This window comes from Lepisma saccharinum, chromosome 21, assembly GCF_977018435.1.
Source record: "Lepisma saccharinum chromosome 21, izLepSacc3.1, whole genome shotgun sequence".
Classification (NCBI taxonomy): Eukaryota; Metazoa; Arthropoda; class Insecta; order Zygentoma; family Lepismatidae; genus Lepisma; species Lepisma saccharinum.
The window spans coordinates 14,460,875-14,479,161 of record NC_139249.1 but is presented as its reverse complement, the minus strand read 5'-3'; the positions used below and the strand labels follow the sequence as shown (position 1 = coordinate 14,479,161).

The window sequence follows — 18,287 nt, the reverse complement described above, 5'->3', positions numbered from 1 at the left end:
TTTTTTTTTTTTGTTATAACAAACACTCTCTCTCTCAGAAATTTTTGGTGGGGGCATTTTTGAGGTAAAGATTGTTGGTGGGGAAAATCCCCCCTGTCCCCCCATGATTTTGCACCCTGGAGCCAGTAGTCTTAAAATAATACTATTACACACTCTTCTACATATGCAAAGCGTCTAATTGTTTAATTTGTGTGTTTTAGGTTCTCGAATGGATAAAGAAACTGTCGCAGGAGAAAACCATTTCCAATCTTCACATTTGCAAGAACATGCTGTCGCTATTGTTAACAGTCAACTTACAATCTAAAAGCTCTAGCCGCATAATGATTGATGTGGCTTTGCAGCTTCATCATTTGATGGGTGATATTGAGGAGGTAAGATTTGTATGTCTTTTTTTACATTGCATCGATTAAGAAGGGCTCATAAGTTAAGACATTACCAAAAGAAAAAATTAAAAATTCTTGGCTCAACAGCCCTTGGATGGTCAAAGCCTGCAAAGTGAATTGTCGTTAACGCATGTGTAGTGATTTGATTCCCTTCTTGTCACCCGACAGAAAGAGCAGGAAGAGAGAACAGGGAACAAGCTTTGCACTGTCAACCCACCATTGACGCATGGCATTCCTCCTACCATCCCTCCCGTTGAGAAGTACCGTAATTTGACAGCGTGTAAGACGCACCACGTTTTTCAAACATATATTTGAGGAAAAAGCTTTATCACAGAATTTGTAATGAATTTACAGTATTTTAAGTATAAAGTAATAAGTAGGTCTACTTTCAACAAATAACTTACCTAATCTAACTAGGAAAGAAAGCACTTTAATCTTCTTCGTCACACACGGCAAGAAAGAAATCGTCTACGTATTTCAGAACAGAGAAAGTTTCCAGAAATGAAGGTAATGAAAAACTGACTATAAGACCTGTTTTCCATGCCTATTTTTAAAGGGGAAAAGTGCATCTGGCAAATACGGTAATTTGAACTTGGATTTGGACACAGTTGTCTAACAGATCGTTAGAGCCACATATTTATGGTAAATAAAAGGTCAAGATATCGGTACAAAAAATGGGCAAATTTTGGGATCAAAAGCGGTGTATAAAATGGTTTGATTTAAAATTACATTTCCTACACAACATTAACATTTCACTTTTAATAGCATATTTATATAGTTATCAGAGTATGTATTAAGTTTATTCCTGTGTAAAGAAGTCCATTTTTGCTTCTCAAATATTTACAGCAGAATTAATCAATTTTCCGTGATCTGCATAACTCTCAGGATAATTCAGACCTCAGAAGGTGTTGTGTCGGTAAATAAACTCTAAATTTCATGTTTAACAGTTTGTTTCGGATTTTGCAGTTCTTTCGTGACAAAACATTGTAGCAAAATACACCTCACACCTTTCAAAAACATGAAAAATTAACACTACAATGTGTTAATTCACATTTCGTGTTTTTGTCAAAAACAAAATATGCATGCCCCTAGAAATTGTCATTTGCTGCAAAGGCTGGATTTCAAATGTGCTGATTTTAATGTCCTCAGACAAACTTTTCATCTTCCTAGCTCCTTGTCATGTGTTGGGAGGTGATAACATTGTTTCAACAGATGTTTTAGCTTTTTCTAATCACAAACCTTTTACACTGTCTCAAAGGAGGATTCTTAGTGTCTCTTTACCTTTTTAATGTGTTGTGTGTGTTCTGTGCAAGTCCCATTACAACATTTCACTTTTAATCTTTCTCAAGGGCTCTTTACACCTTAAAAATGTGAATATAATCCCAAAGTTGATTTAAAAACTGCACTATTACTCAAAATAAACATATCCCTTCTAATAGCACATTAAATCATTACCAGAATATTAAGTTTATTCCTGTATAAAGGGGTCCAATTTTCCTTCTCAAATATTTACAGCAGAATTAATCAATTTTCCGTGGATTGCATAACTCACAGGATACTTCAGACTTCAGGAAGTATCGCGTCGGTATATAAGCAGTAAATTTCATGTTTAAGAGTCTATTTCAATTTTGCAGTTCATTTCGTGACAAAACAGGGTAGGAAAATGCACATCACACCTTCTAGAAACATGAAAAATTAACATTAGAATGTGTTATTTCACATTTCGTGTTTTTGTCAGAAACGAAATATGCATGCCTCTACTAATTATTAATGCATGTAAAAATTGAAGGGCTCGGGTGTAAAACATGGCAAGTGACAATTTGGTCATTTCTGAGTTCATTAAGAGAAAAGGTTATTAGAAGCTGTACTGTAGATAAATTGTTTTCTTGTTGTGTTTACCAATTTCAGAAGACTTCACTGAGTCCATGCAAATTGTATGACGTGGCAATTTCACTCGAAAATTGAAGGTTGGCACATTTTACTTTGTAACTCAAAAATGACCAAAATGTCACTCACTATGTGTTACACTCGAGCCCTTCAATTATCTGTAATACTTCAGACTTCATCCTGGATAGGGAATGGCCACATAATATTCTTTAATATTTTTACAACAACTCAATACAATTTTAGATTTCCAAAAATTCAATTTTATCGAATGCCAGTGCAGATATTCAACAATGAAAATTCTCTATACTGTAAAAAAAATAGCAAAAATTCTTGACCTACCTGTTGACGTTCTTGACTGGTAGACACTCTCTTCCATGAAGGCTATATGGTGACATATTTGCACAACACACACTTCTGCAGTCTGTGAAGTTTGGAGCTGCTATCTCTAATAATACATAAAATATGTTATTTGTTTTCATTAAGTCCATTTTTTACACCTTGTATAGTCATTTTCTGAATATACAGTGCTTTTTGAAAGGCAAATCCCATTGCAGTCAACTTTGTTACATACACGTGTTCTTTAAGGAACGCTTACAATTTTAATATCAGATCTGTATAATATTGGTTATAACCAGGGAAGAAAAAAAAACTTGAAAATAATTCAGGGGCCAGCCCCTTTTTCTCAGGAGCCTTATTTTTTCTAAGAAAGTCATGAATCCAACTAATAATTTATTAAGTAGTACAAGATTAGATTAAAACTAATTAATTCTTGCACTGGAGTAGCCTTCCTAAAGAAGGGTCTACTGGTAAGAGCATAAATAACTACACTACAGATTCTAATGTATGACCGACCATGCCATATCGCACAGATTTTAAAATTCGACTAGCAACACTGCAAAAATTTATAATGGCATGTTTATTATTCTGATTTATGAGTTGAAATTGCTAGTGTACTCATAAGAGAACTTGAAATATTGAAAAATATATACAGTGGAACCCCAATTTTACGTTCTGGATTTTACATTTTCCCACATTCTAAGTTTTCTTAAGTTCGTCCTCTGAAAAACGTAAAATCGAGGTCCCACTATATTTATTTTAGAACTGAATGTGAAAATTCAGGCACCAGGTGAAAATTTTGAAGCACCATAGTGACTGGGCACCCTGTATTTTTCAATAGAGCGACCACAAGGAAAAAAACCTTGGACGAAAAGTCCCCGTGCAGGTTTCCCTTCTTCCGTTCAGCTCAGTCCATAACTCCACGTGGGGGGTAAGGTGCAGAGGAGTCGCGGGTCTGCGCAGGTTGTTTTGCTTGAGGTTCCACTATACCCCTTATTAAAACTATTAGTAAATTTTATGTCTGTACTTATTGGTTTCAGCAAAAAAATTCATGTTAGTCAATCTGTAGTCTGTGGTAGTTAATTTCCTAGTGTGAAAAACCGAATTAATATAACCTAACCTTATCTTATTTTCATCTATTGTCATTGTAAATTTAGGTACTAGTGTTCTGAAATGTATTGCAATGTTATTTTGTAGAGAGAAATTAATGCTGAGAATGCTAGCATGCTGAAAATCGTGAAGGAGAACACAAAGCTCCCATCCTTATTGTTGGTGTGTGAGAAAGTGGAGTTTGTGATACAGGAGGTTGATTGGATTATTTCTCGACTGCAGGCTGAATACAGAATAATGCCGTATCAGATGGATGCATCTCGTGAAGAAAGTAAGTGAACTGATGCTGTTTTTAACAACTTACACAATGCGTAATAAACAACCTTGTATTTTCACATTACTGCCAGAAATCTTATCTGTTAGTTTTACAGCTTATTGTCGTACTTCAACGTCAGTAGGATAAAGATCACAGATTAGGACTGAGTTGATACCCATGTCGGTATACCGGTATTGGAAAGTAGCAGTTGAATTTATTTAGTGATCATTTCTGGTATTTTGCTCTTCCGGGATCAGCAAAAATGCCAAGTGACACATTTGCGGAGTCGAATTACCCTTGAAATTACGCAAAACTCGAAGTTTACGTTCATTTTGCAGCAGTATTTTTTATAATTGCAATAACAGGTGTTTTAATATTCTGATGTAATGATATTTAAACATAATATTGTAACTTTTAATTGTTATTCAAGTGTCCGTATCAGTGGGAATCGATAATAGTAACAGTAACGGCTCAGCCTTATCATAGATGTATGTATAGGGTGAGGCAGTCAAGTGGGAAGATTTAAAATATTCACAAAAAATAGAGAGAGCAAATATTAGTTAATTTTTTAACATGAATCTACTGTTCATGAGTTGATATTACTAGTGTACCTGAAAAATGTTCATTTTTTTAATATGGTGTCAGTAAGATGGCATCTTAGGTGTTGCACACATTGTCGGAGTCTCAGAGTAAATCCACCCATGACGCTTCGTAGAATCGACAAAGGAATGTTGTGGATCTCTTGCCGAATTCGCTCCTTCAAATTATCCCTGGTTCTTGAGAAGGTTGTCCTTGAATACTTTGGATTTGAGGTAACCCCAAAGGAAAAAGTCAGGAGCTGGCAAATCGGGTGATCGGGCAGGCCACGGAATATCGCCGAATGTGCTGATGAGACAACCATGAAATGCGAGTCTAAGCACATCCATAGACACTCTGGCAGTATAGGTAGTTGCACCATCTTGCTGGAAGAGTGTTTCTTCATCTGGGTCATAGTCATCGAGGACAGGCAGAAAAAAGGTTACCAATATGTCAGCATAACGTCCAGCCTTTACCGTCACCGTGATACCGCTTAAGGTCACGCCCCTCACTCTCGCTCGCTCGCCAGCCATTCCTGAAATCTTCCCGTTTGACTGCCTCTCGCAACGTCATGGGCGAATTTACTCTGAGACTCCAACAATGTGTGCAAAACCAAGAACGCCATCTTACTGACACCATATTTTTAAAAAATGAACATTTTGCAGCTACACTAGCAATTTCAACTCATGTACAGTACATTCATGTTCAAAAATTAACTAATATTTGCTTTCTCTATTTTTTGTGAATTTTTTAAATCTTCCCGTTTGACTGCCTCACCCTATACATTTATTTTTCACATGATTTTTCAAAAATGCTCCCATTCAGTGGCGGCTCGTGGTGAACCAAAGTGGAGGGGCGATAATTCACATATTTGCTCTATTGATTTGCTTTATTTTACTTCGCCTTTTGTGCCACATTTGGCTAATTTGCGAAGATGGGGATGAGTGATATGATGAAATTGATGAATGGACACTCACAAAAATCCATGTCCAGGCCGGGATTCGAACCCGGGGACCCCTGGCACCGTAGTGTGATGTGCTAACCAGTCCGCCACGGGGGCCAGCACAAATTTGCTCTACTAGTAATGGGAGTTTAAATGATGAATTTCGTATAACAGCCAACGTGATAAGAAATTGATACGTCGTGTTTACCGAATATCATGTTTTACACGTTTGCACATATTATAATAAATTAATAATTTGTTTAACAGTAATGCGAAGAAGATGGAAGAAGAAATAGAATTCTAACAGATTTAGTAGTTTAACAGAGCGGAAAATTCGGAAGGGATATTAATTTTTACACAACTTGATAAGCACAATGACAAATATTTACGTGCATTGATCGTGAAAATTTCTAGTAAAAAAGTTACACAGAAAAAGTTTCCTGTCCAACATGACTAATTGATATGTGAAATAGGGCACCAAAATAAATATCTCACTGGAAAGGTGATATCTGCGTTACCAGAAGCTCTAAAGTAAAAACTTCAAACTTACCAGAAATCTTCAGACATGCGTTTAACTGAAATTCATCCTTCTGTCCTTCAACACGAAATTTGACAGTGAACTCACGACCTCCCTTCTTTGACACTTGTTGTAGATTCAAATTCGGCCTAGGTTTTTTGTTTATTTTTTCATCCAGACTTCTGGTAGGAAAACTTCTCACCAACAATTTCTCCACACTGTTCATCACGACAAATGCACAACTACAGCACACAATTACCGAAAAAGCTTCACTTTTCCATGGAAAATGAAGGAACAACAAGTGTCAATACTATCATCTTCCCATCTGGTCATTTTATTGGTTCGGGGTTGCCAGACAATTTTGCCAAATTTTCAGAAATTTGTAGTTCACAGGTTCCTTTAGCTGCTCTTGGTGAGTTTAGATGACGAGTTTCTAATTTATTTAACATCCGCCTTGAAAAGAAATTGGACAACTTTTATCACGTTATCAGGAATTTTTTCAAACGTGCTAATCAAAACATGTAATTAAATCTACATGATGTGCTCCACATCATTGCAATCCAAATGTACTTTTCACTAAACTCAGAAAAAATACAATGCATACATACGATAATTTTGCGTGTAACAAGAATCGATAGCCGACTTCCGTGGCTAGCATACCACATTACAAAGCCAGAGCTCCTGGGTTTGAATCCCGGGATGGGTACGTGTGTTCTTTGTGAGTGCCCCTCCATCAATTTCATTATATCATCACTCATCCTCATCGTCGTGATCACCGACAAGTAGCAGAAAGCAACGGTAAATAACAAAAATCAAGCAAGAGTCTGTACATTTCAGTTACTGATATCTTCTTTCCTCATTGGAAATTGCGTTATTTATTGCTCTAATATTATGTCATAAGTGAATAAGATTATGGAATACAGAATTATTTTTTCAACGGTTGGTAATTTTCTTTCTTATGTTAACTTCATTGCTTCTGGCAACTCTTCATTGTTTACCGTTCTCCGGAGAGAGGGCCAGTTTTGCCTAGGGGATGGTTTTCGGACGACAAACCCTCCGTCCTCCCAGGTGCAGATCCCACACGTGCTATTCCCCCAGTGCCCTTGCCTCTTACCCCTCGCGGCGGTGCCTGAGAATCCTCTACGTCTCGTAAAGTGGGAGAACGGCACCCCGCCACATTTCTCTTGGGTCTGAAAAGGTGAAAGAATGAGAGAGAAGAGGAGGCAGACACCACCCTTTCCTGAAGTTCCGTATTCCCCCACACGGAGGCGTGCAAACGTCACAATTGTCGCGGAAGAATGAATACAGAACCTACTAACCAACGATCTACAAGTAATGGAATATTTGCAATTCAGACAATGTAAAAGCTAATATATGAATGTTAATGTAATGTTTGTTCAATTGTGGTTACACACGGCAGTGCGGCGTCCGTATCATCCTTATGAGCGGCCGCCCCTGGTCCCATGCCAGGGATCCTGGGTTCAAATTGCAGCCTGGGCATAGTTATTCTTTATCAGTGTTGATATGATTAAATTGATGAAGGGACACATCTGCAATGTTGTCATATTTCTCAATACTGTTTCTTCTTTTTTCTGGAAACTCAAAATAAATTTTCTAAATTGCACTACCCCCTCCCCCCACCAAAAAGTAGGGCCAGTGCATGTGAAAATATACATTGTTTTCCTCAATAATAGAGCAAAGACAATTTTTCTATTCTCTATTTGGAAGATTTTTATTACTGTGTCTTTATCAACTTGGGTGGGGGCTATTAACTCATACTGTAATCTGTGGAATATTTTGTCCAATAAAATTAAAGTACCTGAACAAGGTAAAGATTTTATTTTGTGTCAAAACTTTTATGAATGAATAAAAAGAAAGGTTCGCAGTTTTAGTCACATTTCATGTATAATAATATAGTTTTTTTTCTTTTATTTCCCATAGAAAGACGAAACCTGAAGAACAGAGAAAATGATCTCTGCACTCGCATGATATATGCTTGTTCAGTTCTGAACATTTTGACTTTGATATCCGTCCCTACAGCCCCATGTGTGGAGGCATTGCTCAAATTGATTATTCACCAGTACAATACGCTTACAAATTTTACAAAGTATTATCTGTCATACGATAGTCCTACTGCAACAATGTTTACAGGAACCAGGTACGTTGTATCCTAATTGTTAAGGTAGTGAAGTACATGTCAGAAAATAATCAAAAAAGTGTTACAGTGGATTGCTGATTTTATGTTCTCAGATATTCAATCTTGATGGTCCAAACATAGCAAAATATTATAAAAGTTTCCTCGATTTTACATGTTAGCATATTTTTAGTTTTTTGAGCTTGGTTCCCTAAAAAAACATAAAATCAGTGTTCCATTGCATAAGTTTAGTAGGAAACAACTGGTGTGCATAGTTCTCAGGGAGAGTATGTGCTGCCATCTAGTGAGTATTGTGATAGGTAGTTCAGCATCCGCTGCGGAGAGTCCCATAGTGTGTTGAGTGTTGGGTCTCCATTCCAAAGCCATGTTGTCTCCACCAAGACAATACCATGCCTCACACAGCAAATGTCACCATGATTCAACACATGAAGTGTGAGGTCCTGCCACACCCTTCATATTTCCCAGATCTGGTACCATCTGAGTTTCATCTTTTTGGGTTACTGAAAGAGTCCTTGAGGGGTCCCAAATTCAACTCTGATGATGATGTCACGTTTATGATGCACGAGTGGCTCAGAAACCAACCAAATGAGTTATTTCCTTCCATTTGTGCAAGTGCATTCAACAGCAGGGACGATTTGCTTCAGGTTTTATTATTAATACGAGGATGTATCAAAAAGTTTCGAGACTAGTTCTGTAACATGCCAACAGATGGCAGCGCAAGGCTGCATGCACAGGCACAGGGAGCACCAACCTTCATAAGTCAGTGTGCCAAGAGACATCGTCCTATGTACATCGTGAGCTGTGCAGCTGGTGCTCTTCTGACCACGTGCATTACCACGTCTGCGATTTCATCATGGACAGCAAGTTAGAATAACGAGCGAACGTGAAATTCTGTGTAAAACTGGGCAAATCCGCCACAGAGACGCTTGACATGATTTGACAAGTGTACTGTGATGCTGCAATGAGTCGTGCGAGGTGTTTTCAGTGTCGCGTGCGCTTCAAGAGTGGAAGAACATCACTGGAAGACGACGAAAGATCAGAACGACCTTCAACGAGCACAACACCCAAAAATGTCGAAACCATTCGGCAACTTGTGCATAAGGCTCATCGGAGAACAGTCCACAACATTGCTGCCAATGTCGGTGTGTCATACGGAGCAGTGAAGGCAATCCTCACGTGTGATTTGAACATGCGCCGTGTTGCTGCCAAGTTCGTCCCCAGGCTGCAGACCCCGAAGCAGAAGGAACACAGCATCCAAGTCTGTCAAGAACTCGTCAGCGTGCCGTCTTCCAGTGATGTTCTTCCACTCTCGAAGCGCGTGTGTCTCTGTGGCACACAGAATTTCACGTTTTCTGTTCTAACTTGCTGTCCATGATGAAATCGCAGACGTGGTAACACACGTGGTCAGAAGAGCACCAGCTGCACAGCTCACGATGTACACAGGACGATGTCTCTTGGCACACTGCCGTATGAAGGTTGGTGCTCCCGGTGCCTGTGCGTGCAGCCTTGCGCTGCCATCTGTTGGCATGTTACAGAACTAGTCTTGAAACTTTTTGATACGTCCTCGTATACAGTTGAACCTGAGTTGTACGTATGACAAGGTGAAGAGAAAATAATGCATATAAATGAGAATTACTTATAAATCATTTAAATTATATATCATGTTGTGTCATTATTAAAATAGGGCCTCCCCGATGGCATGGTGGTAAGATCGACGCCTTGTAATCAGGGGGTCCTGGGTTCAATTCCTGGTGGGGCACATTGCACAGTGGTTCGGATCCCACTTTAAACTGTAGATCCAGTCCCGATTAGCCTATATGTTCATAAAGTGGACTTAAAACAATAACTCAACCAACCATTATTGAAATACTGTAACTATCAATTTTGAGGAACAAGATATATACATAATACAGGCTATTTCTGTCATAAAGAGGTAAATTAACGAATATGAAAGTTTTATTCTTAAATACATTACATTTGCCACTTTATTACTGAACACTTTGATACTGAAATATTACAGTAGATACTATGGTTTTACAGTTTTACTATCAAATTTTAAAAAATCGTCTAAAATAGCATTTCTTTTACTAATGACTGTGCAATGTGTGGTATAAACTATGCTTAAATCTGCAGCTATTTCAGTCTTATATTAGTTTTATGTGGATTATCATACACTTCCTGCATAAATGTTACTTTTTGGTCAAGCGTGTAACTTTTCCTCTTTCTGTTGTCCATGACCAACCAGTAGCAACTGAAAACTCATTTCTGTGACATTGTTGTAGCTTGGTTACGTACAAATCAACTGTATTTTATGAAAATTAGTACGTATAACACCGAATTACATACAAATAAGGTTTAATTAACACGCTTTTAAGTTATATTTTGCAGGGGCATACAGTAATTTACGTATAAAACAGAATTATGCAGAACTGAGTTACGTATCACGCAGTCTCAGCTGTGTTATGAATACTACATGGTAATGATTGGAAAAATACCTTCTTCATTAACCTCTCTCTTAAAAGAAATGAGTAGAACAGCCACGTATTCTACAAAATCTGATCTTTGCAGTGGTGTACACTACACACCTTCATAGTCATGTTACAGTTATAAAATTTACGCTGTAAAAGTTTATTTGGAAACACCACTTGGGTCCTCGACTGCCAATGATGTCAGCAGTCTATTGACAAATTATTGTGTTTTAAATAGGGAAAAGGTGGTCACCCCCTTATGGTTATTTGTGGAGATTTCCCCTTAAACGAATTTCCCCTCTGCAGAGGATTGTAAGGCAGCCTTGTACATGATATTCAAATTGTAACTTTTTAACCACTTGTATGATTAACCCGAGTTAACTCGGAATTTGTTTTTGCATTACATATTATTTACCGAGTTATCTCGTTAAAATCGTACAACTACAGTGCACTTTTCTGTCTACCCGGACAGTCTAGTTTGAGCTTTAAAATGTGTTAATTCCCATTTTGGCCACTAGGTGGAAGGTGTAGATAGCTTGTTGAGGTACTGCTGCCATCTACCGGATTCCCGTGACACTACGTAGTTGTCGCCTTTCCAGTGATGCGAGAGGAAAGAAGATTTGTCGCGAGTCAAGATACTATTGCCCACATTGCGATGTTGCACTCTGTGTTAGCCCATGCTTTCAGGTTTATCCCACTGTGGGTAACATTTGATGTGAGACAGTATGTGTGATAGTCTTTTAACTGGGACAGCATTAAAATGTGAAGACATTTCATTTTCGACAGTTTATATGCTATTTTCAAACATTTGTAGTACTTTCCTTATATGTACGAGTTAACTCGGGTTAATAATTATGGAGGATTTTTGAATAGTTTTGTGACCTTATTTGACCCCAAAAATAGAATTTCGCTACTGTTCCTTAATTGCCAATATTGGTACATTTCAAACACACAATAAAAAAATGTGTAAATTATGGACCATTTTTGGGAAAATAATGTGTCAGGTAAGTGGTTAATACATACTTGCAAGTCATTAAATTAGGAACACACAGGACTCGAACCAGGGTAGCACTTCCAGAGAACGATTCCGCACAGGTACAACAGCAAAAAATCATGCGAGGCCAGGCCAGCTGAGCAATGACACGGTATGTCAGAGACCCGGGCACGAGTCCTGGTCAGGCCTGCATTTTTCACTTAAACTTCTACGTAATACTTGCAAGTGTTCTATAATCAGGGGTTACAAAATATAGGGTGCCCAGTCGCCATGGCACCTGAAATTTCAAATTCAATGCCAAAAAACATATGTGTTTTAATATTTTGAGTTCATTTATAGGAATGTTCAATACCTTTTTTTATAAATAATGAGTGTATGCATTTTTTTAATGTTTGTGTGTTTTCTGTATCATTAAATTACAGTAATAAACATGCCATTATATTTTTTTTCACTGTTACTAGCCAAATTTTAAAATGTGCTGCAATTATTCGTGCTGTTACCAGTTGAGCCTTCTTTAGGAAAGCAACCCGGACGGAATAATTAATTAACTTTAATCCAATCTTGTATTTATTAATAAATTAAATGTTTTAAGATCTTATTTCCAAATGTGTGACTTTATCTTTGTTGGATTCATGACTTTCTTATACCATATTTGGGGGGGAGGCTCCTGAGAAGAAAAAAAAAAGGGGGGGGGGCTGGCACCTGAATTAGTTTTAGTTTTTTCTACCCCTGGGTATAATTATTGGTGTTTGATTGCATCTGTGCTCCCAATTATTCTCTCTTCATAAGTGGACATAAATATTATTTCAACAGATAATAAAATAAAAACAGTAAATTTAAAAAGAGGTTAGATTTTTTAAGTCCAGGTGAACTTTATAGCTCTTCAGAAAAGTGCCTTGCAAAATCAGGAATATTTTTTTTCCTGAAAGAGAGATGATTTCACATGCAGAGTTGGAGCAATTGTTGATGAGAAAATGTAACTTATATTATTTGGGCATAGTAGTGCAGAGAATTTGAAATAATTTTCTGTTTTGAAAAATTAATACTGGTCCTGTCTATGCAAATTTTATGCAGTCATTACAAAACTGTAGTCATCATTTTTGGATGAAAATTTTGAATTTTACGCTGCTTATTATTATAAGAGCTCATGCCTAGTTGTATCTTATGTGCGTTTTCTCATTTCTAATGTGTATTATGGTGCATGTTTACAATTTTTAGTGCCTTTTTGCTTTATTGCCTAGAAATCTAGCTGTAGTTATCTGTGCCAGTAAAAAATTTATATTGGTAGTTATTGGCAATGGTAAAAAATTCATATCATTTCACCCTCTATGTTAATCCATAAATAATAAAATTTTCAAATAAAAATTGTTACCTAGATTAGTAACCATTATTTCATTTTTCATACCCTTTATGTATCAGATGACAGGCATAAGTATTGTATGAAAACATAAAGGAAATTTGTAAACACTACAATACAATATCATCATTATTTCTGCAATAGTGTCCGAGATACACAGACAATCTGCCAATATGTATGTTTTTAATGTTCAATCATGCTTCATCATCATCGGGGACGTTGGACCTTAAGGGGGCTAGATAGTCTTTTTGCCCCCCTTTTGCAAAAAAATTGAAAAAATATTTTTCCACTACTTAAATGAAGGTGGACTCAGTTTTCGCTACCAGTAAGAAGTACAGATGGGGGACAAAATAATACGAACACCTGTGAAAAAGTATGCCACATTTCACACCGGCAGTACAGCAGCACCACCTGGCCCTGAAGTCTGCCACCTAGTGGCCATGAAGGGGAAGGCATTAGTCTGTCAACAGCAGTCATTGGTGGTGCATTCGTCTATCGTACGCTCTCAAGAGACGCTGCAATGTCAGACCTTACAGAGTTCCAAAGAGGCATGATTGTTGGAGCACGTTCACCTGGAGCCACGGTGACAGAAACCGCAAACCTTGTGGGGTGTGCAAGGAGCACAGTATCAGCCGTTATGACAGCGTACACAACACAAGTTAAGATGGTGTCTTCAAAGCACAACAGTGGACGAAAGACAAGGCTTGCTGCTTGGGATAGGAGGGTGTTGAAGCACATAGTGGCCCGAAATCACAAGTAATCGTTATCCGAGATAACATCTGAAATGAACAGGCATCTCCAGGACCCCATTTCAACCAAAACTGTCAAAAGGGAACTCCATGCTGTTCACATTCATGGCAGAGTGGCAATTCGTAAGCCATTGGTGACATCACGTAATGCTGTCAAGCGACGCTAATCGTGCAGAGCTCACAAAAGTTGGTCCCCGCAGCAGTGGCAACAAGTCATCTGGTCTGATGAATCAACATTCACGTTATTTCAGACCACCGGGCGCGTTTATGTGTGGAGAACGCCCCGAGATGCATTTCATCCTGACTGCCTCATGCCGACTGTGAAGCATGGAGGTGGGTCCATTATGGTATAGGGTGTGATATCTTGGCACGGTGTGGGACCACTTGTTTTTCTGCATGGGAAGATCAACACCAATCACTATCGGAGCATTCTGGGGGATCATCTCCATCCTTTTGCCCAGACTTTATTTCCTGGGGAGCGGCCGCTTTTTCAAGACGACAACGCTCCTATCCACACTGCTGGGTCTGTCCAAACATGGTTCAAAGAACATGACGATGAAGTAGGACATCTTGAATGGCCCCCCACAGTATCCTGACTTGAACATTATAAAACATTTGTGAGGATATTTGGAGTCCAAGCTGCGTGCCGAAGTCCGCCTCCAGCCACAGTTTCGGAATTGAAGACTGCTCTGGAGGAAGAATGGCTCCATATTCCCTTAAACATTGTGCATGACCTCTATGCGTCCATCCCACGTCACATAGAAAGTGTACTTCAGTCACAGGGTGGTCCAACCCCATATTAATAAAGATTTTCTCTAATTTCACAGGTGTTCGTATTATTTTGTCCCCCATCTGTACATGCAGATAAGAATCACAGCCACGTCTCTGCAAATCAAGTGTAAAGTAGAATTATCCCCTTAGGAATTTGCCACATCGGTTTCCAGTTTTCTTTTCTATCTACCATATTTTGTACGTACAGGTGTGGTCGGTGTGAAACAATAAACCCAGCAGGGGCAGAGAACAGCTTAATTTTAAATCTCTACTTTTCCATCTACAACTACATTATACTGATGCAAGGGCTCCGAAGCAGGGGGGCAGGTGGACCTTGAGCCTTATAGGTACAAAGTTGAAGGTGGAAAAAATTCGAGACAAATGCAAGATGACGCAGTGGTCTGGTCGGTAGGATGTCTGACTGTGATGATGAGACTCGGGTTCTATTTCCGGAGTGGATGATCTAAGGTCAGAATTTTTCCAGCCTTGTCCCTGCATAAAGCAGCTCATCACGCCTCAAATCGTTTGGTACCTGTGAGCAACATGGGGAGGCATCCGAAGTGTGGTGTGATCACATCACCTCCAAAATGTCAGAGATCGAGAATGTGCGGGTAAAAAAAATAATCTCACGTGAACATAAGAATAAATGGTGTTATCTCTCTCCGAGTTCTAAAACTATGTGAAAGGACAGAAAAGACAAGACTAGCGATGGAGTGTATGAACCACCTCCTCTCATAGGAAGGGAGGAACTTTTATTTCTTGGCCATTTAGATTTATTAAAAGTTTACTGTTTATTATGTCTTTATATGTTTAAACATTATGTTCAGAGCTGATGACTTGGTTTTAGACCTCAGAGAGAGATAACATCATTAATTCTTATGTTCACGTGTGATTTATTTTTACGTTGGACGGAGTAATTGTTTAGTTTCAGGTGGCAAGGTTTAGACTTTTCGGAGAAATCTGAGACAAAAAATGGCAGAAAAGTGAAGTAAAATAAATGAAATGTACATTAAATTACTTCTTTTTAACTTTCATTCATGTAATTCTTCTTTATTATGCGACGTTTTTGTTAAAACTATACTACGATTTATGAAATGGTAAATGAGAACACGGGCAACTTTCTTTGCAACACATCAATCAGAACGTTTCAGAAACATGGATTTTCTCAATATGATTGCACGTGTACTTAGCCCCCTTTTAAAAGTTGCACATTTTCAGTTATATTATTCTGAAGTATTTGAATTTCTTTGTGCAAGACGTGGGTTGTACGCACTAGATATTGATTCACATTGGTTATTCTTTTGACACATGTAATCAAGACCATCATGCCTCACTGCATGCGAAGATAGAGTGCCAGGTAGGGATGGAAATGTGCGGTAATTATCGTAAAACATAAATTTTAGTTTTCTTGTATTAAGCACCTTTTAATGGAATTACAAGTAATAAAATAGTCCGTAAAGAGGCCTCTGGGTCTACTCTCATCTCTTATGAGGCTTCGCAACTGTGGATATTCATATGTTCAATAACCATATATTTATTATTTATGTAATAAATATAACAATAAAATATAATAAGCTATTTAATAATAATTACTATATATACAGAGTGGCCACAAAGTGGGCGTACGCCTGGTTTTTCGTTGGAAAGTATGTTTAATTGTGGATTTGCAATCGTTCGACCATGATGAAACACATGAAACTTGATTTTAAAGTACAAGTACGTCTTTGTCACGCTAATGAACTCTCTGATGCTGATAGGACGTGACGCCAGAATATCTCCGCAAAACATCTGCCAGGACATGGCTCAGAATTCAGCTGTGCGACGATCATGATGGTCTCCATACAGATGTCCTGGACAAGTGAACTATCAGGTATGTGATCACATCACTATAACAACAACAAGCACTGTAGTATCGGAAAGGAAGGGGGGGGGGGTATGCCCACTTTGTGACCACCCTGTACATATATGTGTATGTGTGGGGGAAGATACTGTAACAGCTGGTCGTTGGATTTGAAAAACCTGCTCCCCCACTCCAAAATAAGTTCAGACGTCCCTGAGCATCATACATCCATTCTGATCACAGTAGCAATAGAATAAACAGGGTATAGTATCATGCAATGACTTCACATGGAAAAGTGAGACTATACACCTTGACTTTTGGTAAGTGGTATCACAGCCAAAGGCTTGGGTCATTTTGCATCAGTACTTTTCAATTAGTCCTGCCAAGTTCAATATTTATATTCATGTCTCTAAGTAAGACTTAAATAAAATGTAATTATGTAATAAATATTTATTGCTCATTTTTCCCTCCTTTCTTTCAGCTTTGAAAAATTAGTGAAAATTGCTGGAAAGAATGTGTCAAGTAACACATATACTTTGATTCATCATGTTGAGGTAAATATACAAACTTTTTACATGGTTATTTTTGTTTTTTCAAATTAAGTAAAATTCGTACAGGAATGAGTAAAATTCTCCCGAATATTTTACTTGTGCATCAAGTTTTTTTTTATTTCCTCTTTTTCTGCATTACCTTTCTGAAACTCTCTTCTTACTGGTTTACCAGTTTAACCTGTACCTTAATTGTATTGCAGCAAATACAAAAGGAGCAGTTTGAGGAACAGCAGTCTAAGAAGAAAAAGAGGACTGTGGATCCTATGCTCGAAAAGACAAAAGTTCTCCGTGAGACAAAACACATTCCCAGAGTAATTTTTGAGGTGGAGCAGTTTGAGAAGTTTGTCATAAAACTCTCCAATAAGACTAAGGTATGTCAGCACACGTCATGTGGAAAAAATACATAAGTAGGTAGTGAATGTGACTGTATACAGTGGAATCTGGATTTTACATTCTCCCGCATTATATATTCAGTATTCAGCATAGCAAAATGTTATAAAATTTCCCACGATTTTACATTTTCCCATATACAGTAAAACCTCGTTAATCTGGACTAATTGGGGGGGGGGGATAAATTGACCATTTTAACAAAAAGTCCGGATTAACTGAAATAACCTAAAAGAGTAGTAGAAAGTGCATTAAAATTCCGTTTATAGCAACAAAACAAGTTTATTATGGTATATTTAAAGAGCATAGGCCTAAATACACTATACAGTACAGTACAAAGTCTGCGGGAAACAGAATTTCATCAGTGGTTGACTGCTTTTTTTTTTCTTTTCTTTTTTTTTGTTGCCTGTCCGGATTAACGAGATTTTACTGTATTAAATTTTTTCAACATAAAATTGAGGTTCCAGTGTACTTACTTTGTAAATCTAGCTACATTGCACATGGATAACCCCACCCACCTGGTAAGTCAGCTGAAACAATTCCAGTAACAAAAAATTAGCATGGAAATTTGCATATGTTTGTTTTAAGTTTAGGGCTGTATTGCACAATATCAGTGCTGTCCGTTCCAATTGGTGGTATCACAAGATGTTGGTTCAAATTCAATCACTGATACCTTCCAATACTTTTTCAGAGTTCAGGCATTCCAAGGAGTACATAAAATGCACAATTTTCATTAATTCTCAACTAATAATGTGTGGCTAAGGTTGATTCTGTGTGGTGGTTTCACATAAATCTACGAATAATTTTAAGCAAGATTGTTAGATTAATGAAGTCTAGTTGTAATGAGATTCACATGAGGAATAGTCTAAAAATAAAGTGTTCTTGTATCCATATTGTGTAGGCAATGTACAGCTATGGAAAGAAATAACCCCTAGCGATTAGAACCACTTGTCTGATTCCAATGTGTAATCATTGGTTTGCAGGATCTATATTGCACATGCAAGCAA

The 18,287-nt window shown here is 37.8% G+C and overlaps 1 protein-coding gene across 2 annotated transcripts in view; it reads left to right on the top strand.

Annotated features, from left to right (window-relative positions):
• Positions 1 to 18,287, top strand: part of FANCI (Fanconi anemia complementation group I) — a 188,333-nt gene that overhangs the window by 164,239 nt on the left and 5,807 nt on the right. For both annotated transcript variants that reach the window (XM_083143396.1, XM_083143395.1), the window contains exons 20-24: positions 201 to 371; positions 3,804 to 3,987; positions 7,950 to 8,166; positions 16,824 to 16,896; positions 17,094 to 17,264. In XM_083143396.1, coding sequence (XP_082999522.1) covers positions 201 to 371; positions 3,804 to 3,987; positions 7,950 to 8,166; positions 16,824 to 16,896; positions 17,094 to 17,264 — 816 coding nt within the window. The remainder of the gene's footprint in view (positions 1 to 200; positions 372 to 3,803; positions 3,988 to 7,949; positions 8,167 to 16,823; positions 16,897 to 17,093; positions 17,265 to 18,287) is intronic.